The sequence below is a fragment of the Phaseolus vulgaris genome, chromosome 1 (genome assembly GCF_051622355.1).
Source record: "Phaseolus vulgaris cultivar YP4 chromosome 1, ASM5162235v1, whole genome shotgun sequence".
In the NCBI taxonomy this organism is placed as follows: Eukaryota; Viridiplantae; Streptophyta; class Magnoliopsida; order Fabales; family Fabaceae; genus Phaseolus; species Phaseolus vulgaris.
The window spans coordinates 2,711,808-2,724,510 of NC_143498.1; the positions used below are offsets into that span (position 1 = coordinate 2,711,808).

At 30.6% G+C, this 12,703-nt stretch overlaps 1 protein-coding gene across 1 annotated transcript; it reads left to right on the forward strand.

Annotated features, from left to right (window-relative positions):
• The first annotated feature begins 7,446 nt into the window (after positions 1-7,446).
• LOC137816454 (protein JINGUBANG) lies at positions 7,447-9,491 on the forward strand. The gene is made up of 2 exons (XM_068619592.2): positions 7,447-8,188; positions 8,461-9,491. Exons 1-2 carry the CDS (start codon positions 7,607-7,609, stop codon positions 9,253-9,255), a joined length of 1,377 nt encoding a protein of 458 aa, XP_068475693.2. The 5' UTR covers positions 7,447-7,606; the 3' UTR covers positions 9,256-9,491.
• Positions 9,492-12,703: the final 3,212 nt, after the last annotated feature.

A 12,703-nucleotide genomic window follows, 5' to 3' on the forward strand; every position in this document is an offset into this window, starting at 1 on the left:
AATAAAAATAACTACAAAGAGATAAATATATGTAATAATAATAATAAATTTATAAAAAAATAATAATAAATAAATAAGTTGTTCACAAACCATCTATATCTTCTCACTTTTCTTTTTGTTTTCGACCAAAAAACTTTAATTTCCATTTTATTACTTATATATTTATACTCTATCAAGTTATTTTCATTTATTCTATTCTACTATTTATTTATTTATTAAACAAAGAAAATGTGATATATTTTATTTAGATTTTTGAAATATGATGTATCTTTGGGCAAAGGGCAAGGTCCTTTTCTAATTTCCCTGCTCAATAATTCATTTCACCAACGTGCTTTACTTCCTTCTCCTGGCAACACAGTGGGGGCACACATTCCTATGTTCACCATGTGGAAGACGGAGAAAGGCCTAAATTTTTCCTTCAAATAACACCATACACTAAATTTTTTTTAAAAAAAAAATAGTTAGTTATTAACTTTTATTATTAATATAATATTATAAAATAAATTTTAAACTATTAATATTTTATAATATAAATTTGTTTTTAATAATAAAGACTAATTTAAAATTTGTTTTTAATAATAAAGATTAATTTAAAATATAAGTAGTTAGTAGCTAAAATTTTGGTAACTAATAGTTAGATAATTAATTTAAAAATTATTTTGTAAATTTGTATTAATAATAAAAATTATTTTAGATTTAAATAATTTTTTAATTTATAAGATTATTTTTAATTTAATTAATATAGTAATGAATTATTTTAATATTTAAAATTAATTTTTATTTAATAATTTTTTTTACAGTAATAATGCATGTTTTGTATGTTTTGTACGTGTCAGTATAAGAATATTTGGAGCATATAAGTGATATGAGAAAAGAAAGGGAAAGAAGGTGATGAATCCCTTTAAGGGTAGGGTACTAGTGAGTGGTGGAAGCAAAGGGTCTCCACCAAAAAACACAAATGTCGCTTCTCCCTGGTTTCAATTCCTGTGCATGCATTTTTAGTTTTTTGAGAAATTCCATGATAAACGAAACCTCTGAATGTGCAATGCAATGTATGGAGACAAATATGACAACAATGTTTCTGTTTCTGTTTCTTACAAGACAAATGTGTCAATTGGCCATGAATTCATGACATCACCAACTGTTACCTGTTTGCACCTTCTGCTCTATTATTGATCATCTCAAATTACAACACTCCAAAATAAACTTCCTTCTTTTTATTTCACTTTTTCATCTTTTTTCAACCATTTTAGGGCAACCACGATGTGGTGGGAAGAAAGTTTCATTCTCATTCTTCTTCATCCAAGGTGCAAATTATATAGGAAAAGTTAAGCGATATTAACTTTTTTTACTTTAAATTTATTCATTAAAACTAGTATAAAAAATTAGTATCATTAAGGACTTTAATATGGTAGATGATGATTTTTTTTGATATGGCTTACCATTTCTTTCAAGGATTAGTTTGGTGATATGTGGAGATTGAAGAATGTTTGTAAAATTTAAAAATTGTATGTATGTTAGATGTAGAGTTGGTTGGTCTTGACCATTTTTCGTATAAAGGTTATGACACTTCTGAAATGTCTGTATAAGAGTTGATACACCCTTAAAATGTTTCATTTTATTTTATTTATTCTTTGTTGATAAAAAAATAACACTAAAAAATAAAATAATTTGTATTTTGCAGAATTCTTTTGCCGTTTTAAACGTTCATTAAATATGTGATTTTACTCGTAACACTATACCATAACTAACTAATTATCTGTAGGATAAAATAATCAAAATGATATTTTGATACCGATATATTCTCTATTATAAACTTTACTAATCATAAATTAATTAAAGATATCTAAAATTTGTGACTATTATAAAAAAAATTATATGAAAATATATATTCTCTATTCTCTATAATTTGATTATTCTATATGATAGAAATATTTGATATGAATTTCAATACTATGTAAAATACACACGAAAAACTGTTAATACAAAAAAAGACCTAATCTTTAAAATATAAGACACGAAAATAGGATAAGTACACAATATGCCTGTTATAACTTTATGGTTATTGAGTTTTTGCCTCCACTGAGTGAATCTGGTTTGGTCCTTCATTTGATGTGAAATGAGAAGATTGAGAAAAGATGAGTTTAATGTTGTTAAAAGTGTTTGTTTTGTTTTAAAGAAGGAAAGTGCATGATAATTCAAAAATTGAGGTTGTAAGTGAAGGAAGGAAGAGAAAGATGATTGGTATGTATCTCTTAGGCTCCATAGAGTTTAGGGTTTAGGTCCTTCACATGGGTTTCACTGTTGCAGGGTCGATGCACACTTTGTTTTGACTCTGAAACTCTGCATGTGTCCCTACCTCATACCTCATAATATTGTGTGTTTCATTCAAATAAAAGAAGCACTATCAAAGAATGTCACTTAACATATAAGGAACAGATATGCTCCACTTTCTATTTCTGCAATGCTTGCATAACATTTTCATACAAAATGCATCATTTCACGTCATGCTGTCACAGATTCAACTTCTCTGCAATTCATGCACCATTGGACACACAGAATGGGCGTTTCAGAGAAATTATTATAGGATGTCAAATTTTCACACTGCACACTTTGCACCACTGCTTCCATGCTTTTGTTATAAAGTTCAAGCTTGTAAAGGTGTAGTTATTCTGTGAAATAGACCACATTTTTATGATTTTATAATTACAGTTTGAAGTTATCTTTTGGTGTAATAATATAATCATGCACTACCAAAGAATGTCTTTATTAACAAATTTTGGAGTTTATATCATCAAATATTTATAAAACGATGTATGTTGCCCAAAAAGAAATTAAGGAAAGGGAAATTATCATTTAACGTCCGTTTTTACTTTTATATCTACTTCACAACCTTTTCAATGATAAACTGTTATATTTAAATAATAAAAGTAAACACAAATTGTTCTTGTTTAAAATAGTTGGTTTAGACTAGTCCAATTTTTCAATTCTTTATCTCTTGATGGGGTGTTGTATTTATTAGAATCTATCTTTCTCTTTTATTGTTTTATAGGACTAATTTGTTACTAACTTTGATATAAAGATTTAGTTGTTTTTTAAGTTACTGAAATCTCGATAACAAAATAGTCTTTTATGCTTATTTTGCTAAGTCTAAACAAGACAATATTCTTTGATCGGTATTAATTGGTCGAACAAGTATTTTGTCACTTCCATAAAAATCATCCAATGGATGAGAGTATATCTGAATGTCATATTCTGTCACACTCTCTCTATCATGGTAACCATACAACCATAAACATTGCCAAAAGTCTAAGATGATGCACAAATAAATTTTGAAACAAAATAGTAATATTTATGTTTGTTTGATGGTAGCATAAAACATGATAATTGGCATGTTCTTTAAGCAAGTTGTTGTTACAATCAAAATTAAGTGAAAAGTTATAGTATTAAGATGTTTTAAATATTGGTCTCAACGGACTTAATTTGAACTTATGTAGGATCAACTCCACACAGCATGACATTGTCCTAATCCAATGTTTCAGCTTAACACAAACACCACTCGACTTGACCCCAAATTGGTTCAGTTCATCTCGGTAGTCTTACCTAGGCTTGATTCAACTCGAATTGGTTATGAACCAACTTAACTCAACTTGGGAATGATTGACTCATCTTAACTTGAGCCTAGACTGACTCATCTTAACTTGAGCCTAGACTGACTGAACTTGACTTGGACCCAACTCGACCTTTTTGATTGGGCTAAACTCGATCCGGTCTTGATCGGATCCTAGCCCAACTCAACTGAATGTGGGTTGGTCCTAAGTCGAATGAACTAGAGCCATCCAAACTTGATTGAATGTGGGCTTGCTCCAAACTTGACTCGATTTAGACCTGAATTAACCTGACTCGACTTGAACTCAAATCGACTTAGTTTGACTTTGACTAAGGTTGACTTGGTCCACACTTGCATAAATATTACCGATGATACTTGTGTATGAAACCACTTAACATTTTATTATCATTAACTAAACTCACCTTAATTTTAAATTTTAAAAATTTAAAAATTTATCCTATTTATATCTAATTAAATGGATTTAATATAAAAAATATATATTTAAATTTGGCATAAATTTATATTAATAAACTTAAATTAATACAAATTTAAATAATTATGAATTAGATTTGATAATTTGAATTGTTTTAATAAAGACATATTTTACTTTATTGGTAGACGTTCGGACTTAGTTTTTAATTACTAAAAGAAGTGTTGATGGAGTTAAATAACTCGACGAGTCAATATTTAATTTGATTTAATATCTTGTGAATTAAATGAGAGGTTACGTACGTTGAATTTCAGAGATCAAACATTTGTGATTAAAATTATTAAATAATAATAATAATAATATAACTATATTTTTAATTTACTTTATTATTTTATTAATTAAATTATATTATTGAAATATTAATTTTTTTAATTAATTACATATTAAATAATCTATTCTATTTTAAAAGAAGCTCTAGAAAATTTAATAATAATAATTTCTGAATTATGTTCTTTTATTTAGTCTCTGTCATATTTGCTACGCTGTATATGAAATTCTAAAATAATGGATCGTTACATACTTTCTCTTAATTTTAAACTATTCATTTTTCATCGTATATTATTTTCTCATGTTTATATTAATATTTTTTCACCTATCTTCACAACTTATTCATTAATTTTTATATTAGATAATTGCAACAAAACGCATTGTATAAGACAATAAGATATTATTTTGTGACATAAATTAACTATTTTTTTATATTTATTTAATCGCGTGTGACAGGTAGTAATAATTAAAGCTTGAAGTTTAACAGAAATGAAAAGGTTAAACATAAAAAAAACAAACTTACTATTTTAAGATTTTATATTTTAAAATATTATTATATTTTTTATGTGTTGATTCATTAATAAATATTTCTTCAGTATTTATCATTCTAAAATCTTCCCACGATACTATCATAATAATATATTTCTTGAATATGTATCATTCTAAAATATTTCCACAATAATATCATAACACTATTAGCTATTTAGGAGATAAAGTTAATTATATTTATACATGGAATTAACCCTTTTTTAAACAAACATAATATTATTGAACATTCAACACCCTGACTATATTAATCGCATATTAATAGCTATATACAATCATATATATTTGTTTTTAGCCGATTATAAAATAAAATTAACCGTACTATATTGACATTAAACTAATCACATGTTCATGTGGATCTACACTTATCATTTTTCCTGTCAGAATTAATATAAATAATAACCACAGTAATAATAAAATAGTAAAATAATAATAAGAAGAAGAAAATTAAGAATAAGAAGAAATCTAACGATAATAATAATCCCAATAAGTGTATTATTATTATTAATAATAATAATAATAATAATAATTCATTCGTTTCAAATCTTATCATTGTATATGTGCTGTATTTTGTCATTTTTTTTATTGTAATTCTATATATAAGAAAATATTCTGAATTCAAGAAGAAGAGACATTAATTGACAAGACTTGAGGCCTAAAGTGCAACCTATTACTCCTCATTGGTTACCATATATATAGTGTGTTTGGATGGTGTAATCATAGGTCTTATTTTCATTTATAACCCATAAATTCTTGATAATACATAATATACCAACTTATTGGTTATTAGAGACTAATTAGTAGAATAAACTTGGAAAAATTACATTATTCTAATTCAAATAAATTTGTCTGAATAATAATTGATGAAATAAAAAAATAATAGAATAAATTAATATAATTAATTTCAAAAAGAATCAATAGTGAAATGATATATAGTTTAAAAGTATCTAAGGCATCTAAAATTCTCACAGCTGACATTATTAGCTTGCATTTGATGAACATTAGAAAGACGAGATCACATGCATCACCTCGGAGAACATGTGTGGACGTGTAACCGAACACACGCATGGTTATATACTCTTTCAATTACATTGTACTAAAGAAGTGTACCCATAGTAATTTTAATTTTAGAATTGGGTAAATTTTATAACACGAATTCATTTAAAAGAAATCGCCAACAAACTATACAATTTCGTAAAATTTAAAAAAACTCATACCTAACACATACAAATTTAATGCAAATTGGAATGAAAATAATTTATGCAAAAATTTATAATTGTTCTTGTATAAGAGAGAATGAGAGAATTATTACGTGTTATTTTCGATCGGTCAGTCAGTCACTCTTCTTCCTTCCACTCGATTTTACAACTCCACTTCACCTTGATCAATCCTTGATTTTTCACTTCAGTCAAATTCTTCATTTCTTATCTATTCGTAGGCGCTCGATTGGAAGGATACCGACAAAAAATGCCTAACGATCAAGTAAGCATTCGGTGCTCAGTGTAATTAATGCACGATAATAATGCACATTTTCCTTGAAACTTATAATCATTCATATGATTATTATAACTCATTATTATTGAGCTGGATTAGCATTTGGATTATGATTAAGAACATATCAGTTAATACATGCTTATTTACGGTTTAAACTCGTTTATCTTCTTTTGATCTTTAATACATTTTAAACGTGTCGGTTAATACAAATCATTGAAGTTTTTGAAACTCATCAAATTTCTATTGGTACAATATTGTAAATATAATTTTAATTAAAAACTCGTACATTCTAAATACATTTTTTTTTTAAAATTATGCAAGAATCATACATTAAAATACGATTTTATATAGATAATCATACATTCTAAATACGATTTTTAGAATATTTTTATGTGTACTATTTTGTTAATATTATACTACATATTTAATATACTTGAATTAATAATAATAAATATACTATAAAAATATACTTTCAAGAAACTTTTAGGTTATGGATTCTTAACATCACATACTACAACGAAAAATACTTAATTATGTTATTTTGATAAAAAAAAAATCCTAATTCAAGATTATAAATAAATCGGAAATTTTAATCAGAAGGCCAAAAGTTTCTTCCTTCAGTTTTACTTTTTTACAATTCTAACAAACACATCCTACAAAATGAAAATCATAAAAAACACAGTGCACATATCTATTAAAATAATGTTAGATTGTATACAACTACATTATAATTCTTTTAATATTTTTTGTATTATTTAATTTTAAATTCATCTGATAAAAAATGATATATTATTTGTGAGAGTATGAGATATTAAATATAAGGTGAGTATATTGAGATATAATTTGTTTGTTATGTGAAAGTAGGTGTACCTGGTGCTTGGGTGTTTACATAGGTAGTTGATTATTGATGAAAGAAGTTGAAGATAATGAGTTATTAAAAGAGGTAAAATAGGGGAAAAATAGGAAAAGGTAAAAATAGAAGTGAGATGTGTGGAGAGATTATTGATTATATAAAGTTTTAAAGATTGTCTCTCTCCTCTTTAACCTCTTCTTCGCCCTCTCACTTTCTCTTCCCAACCCAACCAATAATCAATCAAAGTCTTCGTTCAATTTCTTCTTCTCTCTCTCTCTCTCCCTCAAGCACTTCTGGTGAATGAAAAACGATACACGCATTGCAGAAGGAGAGAGAATTTAGGCTTATGTTTGCTGAAAGCTTTCCACGAACACCCAACATGCAATCGGAGCCCAGAATGTCCGCCACCGATGCTTTAACCGACGACGAGTTCACAATGCGCAGCAGCAGCTCCGCGTCGCCCATGAGTCCTTATTACTACGAGCAGGGAAGGCTCAGCGGCGAGGGCTCTCCCATGATGATGTCGCCGTGGAACCAGACCGCCAGCTCGCCGTTTTCCAAGCCGCAGTGGTCGCAGAGCGACGACGGCGGGAACTTGCCGCAGAACGCGCTGGTGGGTTCTCTTGTCCGCGAGGAGGGACACATATACTCGCTGGCGGCTTCCGGCGACCTCCTGTACACGGGCTCCGACAGCAAGAACATCCGTGTTTGGAAGAACCTTAAGGAGTATTCTGGGTTCAAATCGAACAGCGGATTGGTCAAAACCATAATTCTGTCGGGGCAGAAAATCTTCACGGGGCACCAGGACGGCAAAATCCGCGTCTGGAAGGTGTCGCCGAAGAACCCCAGCGTGCACAAACGCGCCGGCACGTTGCCCACGCTTAAAGACATCTTCAAGAGCTCCATTAAACCCAGCAACTACGTCGAGGTTCTTTTCTCTTCCACCTTTCTCTCACATTCTCTTCACTCTTGTTGTTGTTGCTCTGTGTCAGAACAAAATGACGATGAAATTACACTAGAATCAAAATATAGATACGTAAACAATTTTTTAATCAATAAACTTTTAGTTGATATTAGTTCCTAGTTTGATTCGAATAAAACAAAAAATTTGAATTTTTAATGATGTTGGAATGGAGTTATGTTATGACTTTTGTAATGGGAAAAACATGCAGAGAATGTGACGGAGATTTTGGTTTTCAGGTTCGGCGACACAAAACGGCGTTATGGATAAGGCATTCGGACGCCGTTTCGTGTTTGAGTCTCTCTGATAACAAGTTGTATCTATACTCTGCGTCGTGGGACAGAACAATCAAGGTGTGGAGGATCGCCGACTCCAAATGCCTCGAGTCCATCCACGCGCACGACGACGCCGTCAACGCGGTGGTGTGCGGCGAGGATGCGGCGATGTTTTCGGGGTCGGCGGACGGCACGGTGAAGGTGTGGCGGCGGGAGGTGCGGGGGAAGGGGCTGAAGCACGCGGCGGTGAAAACGCTGCTGAAGCAGGAGTGCGCGGTGACGGCGCTGGCGGTGGACGCGGATGCTTCGATGTTGTACAGCGGCGCCTCCGATGGGCTCGTGAACTTCTGGGAGCGAGAGAAAGGCTACGTGCACGGCGGCGTGCTCAAGGGCCACAAGCTCGCCGTGCTGTGCCTCATCTCCGCGGGGGCGTTGGTGTTCAGCGGGTCCGCAGATAAGACTATATGCGTGTGGAGAAGAGACGGTCTGATTCACACGTGCGTGTCTGTTCTGACGGGTCACGACGGTCCCGTGAAATGCCTGGCCGTGGAGGAGGACCGCGAAGCTGCCGCCGCCGCGAGAGACCGGCGTTTGATTTTGTACAGTGGCAGTTTGGACAAATCGGTTAAGGTTTGGAGCGTGTCGGAATCGATGAACAATAATCAGGGGATGCATCAGCGCATGGGTTCTGATGCGGACTCGTTGCCCTCCGTCTCCGACAGTAGTGTGTCTATGGGCTGGGCCAACGGGAGAAACTGATGGGCCTGGCCCGGCTGGGCTTGGGTTTTATTATTATGGCCACGTGTCTTGCTGGGATGATTGTGCCTTTTGTTTTTGTTCTTCTTGGTCGATGTTTTTTGGTCGTTGACTTTGATTGATTGATTGATTGTACGAGATTGGGACTGAATGGCTGGGCCGAAGATATGTATTATTAATTAATATGTAATAATGTAATTAATTTACGTAAGAATGAATGGTTTAGGTAGTTTTTACCATTTTCTGTTCCATTACTACGCTTTTCTTAATCATCCCAACCATTCTCGTTAACTAAACATTACATCCCTTCCAATCTATTCCTTATTGCTATAACTCTTCTTCCAAGAAGCAGGTCAGGGTTACTTAATGCACCTTATTTGGATATGTAACTTTTGAGTCGAGTTGAGATGATCGATCGATGGAGATCTCAGAATTTGATTAGAGTTGACCAATATAATCAGATTTATTAAGTTTAATAGAAGATTAATAAGAGAAAAATAATGATTAAACATTATGTAATACAATATGATTTAAAATTTTAATTCTACTCAATAACAAAGATTCATAATAATCCTATAAATAATCACAGATTTTAAGAATAAGTTGCATCATCATTACGTATTAATTGTATCGAATTAGATCTCAGGAGCAAAGATAGACTGACCAACCGAAAAAAAAAGACAATCGTTCTCTTGATTTCAACTTTATTCAAGATAATAGGATAAATAATCTTTAAATTAGTTAAATTCTTCCTTCACCTCCATTGTTTTTTCCTGCCCCTTTATGTAATTTTAAAATTTCAATTATACCTTTGAGTAATTCGTAACATCTTCCTTTTGAAATGTAAATACTAAATTATACAAATTGAAAGCTAATACTGAATCCCACTTAATTGTACAATTTATTTTATGAATTTAATTTATAAATCAAATTGTGCCGATAAACAATCTCAAATTTCATGTTAACTTTCAATTTGTACAATTCAGTATATAAAAAGTAGGAATGGATAATAAATAAATAATTATGCTAATTCTCAGACATATTTAAAGTGGAATAAAAATGGATGATGGTACTTATGGGTGTAACCACAATTAACATCACTATGGTTGAGCTATCAAACATGGAGTTAGAAGTAAATTTCGAGTAGTGAAAGTTTTCGCATCACACGGCTCGCCAACTTGATCTTCTACGGGAACCATTAATATTTTTTTTTTTTACTATTACTTTTTAAACGTTAATACTGATAGACTTTCTAATCCCTCTTTTTAGTTAAATAATTAAATATAGATATTCATTAGAAAATTGTATTTGATTATAAATTTTAAACAATAGAAGGTGAAGTTAACGAATGTAGAAAGAGAGGAGCCGTGTAGACATGGTTCTCTAAGGAGTGGTTAGATGATTAATTAATGGTGCGTTGGTAACGTGGGTATATGTATGTGTTAGACTCTAATCTAACTACTCTGTTAATTATATCTGAAGGTAATTTTTATATTTATATTAAGATATGCAGATATTTGGTTTTCATTTTTATTTGGTTGCGTGGAGATGGTGTAACATATTTTTAAGGTTATTAGAAAAGAAGGTCATAATGGAATTTAATCAGAAATTGTTTTCTAATCATAGTAATTAATTTCATCCTCAGAGTCAATGTCAAACTAGTCAATGCATTCACCTATCATGTTCACACTCTCCCAATAAAAGATTTTTCAAAATTTGCGTTTTTAGAATATGATGATGTTAACTAATTACATTTTAAAATATCAAGGAATGTTTATATCAAAAGTTGTTTCATCCTTAAAGGAATCAAACTTAAAGCTACCCACCAGACTTTTTGTTACTACTTAACTTATTAAAGTCATAATATACACTATATATATATATATATATATATATATATATTATACAACAAAAATACATATATAATTTAAAATATTTAATTAATGTTAAATCTATTTAAAATTAATGAATAATATATTTACATAACAAAAATCAATATAAAATTTCAAATATAAACAATCTAAGTTTTATCATTTAATATATTTTTCGTAAAATAATATATAAACACACAATCGCTTTTCTCTTTTATTTTTCTTTCTTATATATCCTTATTTATTCTCATCTTTTTCAACACATCAATAATATTATATACATCACTTAATATTATTTCATATATGTATACAAAATTTAGTAGAAAAACAAGATGGAAGGAGAAATATTATTTGTTATTTTTTACTACATTTTATTTTCACATCGTCTTCAATATTGAAACAGAATAATGACAAAAATACACTCACACCAATAGAGTCCTTTTTGACAACGTACAAATTATTAGGATGACCAAAATATATATTTTTCATTAGCATGACTAGCATTATTGGTCATAAATGAAGGATGATTTATGTTAGAGTTTGAACTTATCTCCTCACCTCATCCAAAAGGTAGATTGTGAAAGATACTAAAATCACGAAAGTGTTATGCTTTGTAATAACAATGAATAAATGACTTACTTAAAAATGTAACATGTGATGTGATTCAAATGTGTTTTAATTAGTGTTTTTGAAACTTAAGAGCTTGTATCTTTTGACCCCAAAAATTCATCTTTTGGGATTGAGTTTTTAGTTGGGAGTTTGTTCATAATAACATCCGATAATTTTTTAATTTCAATGTCGTGATGATCGGCTAAAACAGACTTTACAACCATGTAATCAATGTTTTCTCTTACATTTTGCTCTAACATATCTTTCAAAATCTTGTATGTGACTCATTGATATGTGACTTTGATATTTTTTAAACTGAATGACATTACTCGATAGCAATAAAGTGCTATTTTTTTCCGTGAAAGCAGTTTTATCCCGATCCTCTTAATGTAGTTGAATATGATTATAGCCAAAATAAGTGTCTGTGAAACTAGGAGTTTCACATCTCAAGGCCCTATCCACCAAATGCTCAATGAGAGGCAGTGACTTTGAAACTTTTAAATGAATATTGTTAAAATCAGTGAATTTCACACGCATAAGCCGGGGATCCAAGTCTAGGATACTAACCAACTTTGGGTTGGGACCTACATAAGTCTAATGTCAATTGCACAAGCTTCCTTCGTAACACTTCTGAGCCACTTTTTGATCAACTTAGGTTACTCCAACTTGCTTGTTGTTGGCGGGAAACTTAACTTTAATATAGATTATGGAGACTCATAACTTTTAGCTTGTTTAATGAAGATTTTCCTAACAAGAAATTGTAGGAAAAAGGTTATTGTACTTCACTAACATTGTGTTTGTCATGTTTCCATCTTTAAAAGTTATTCTGAGCTCAACATCTATTCAAAATCTCCACGAGTCTCTTGACAAGGACGTTTAGTATGAGTTGAGTTCCTATGTGTCTCCCTTCCCATTTAACTACTTATTTATTTACTTAGTGGAGGTCAAACATTCTCTTAATGTGCATGACT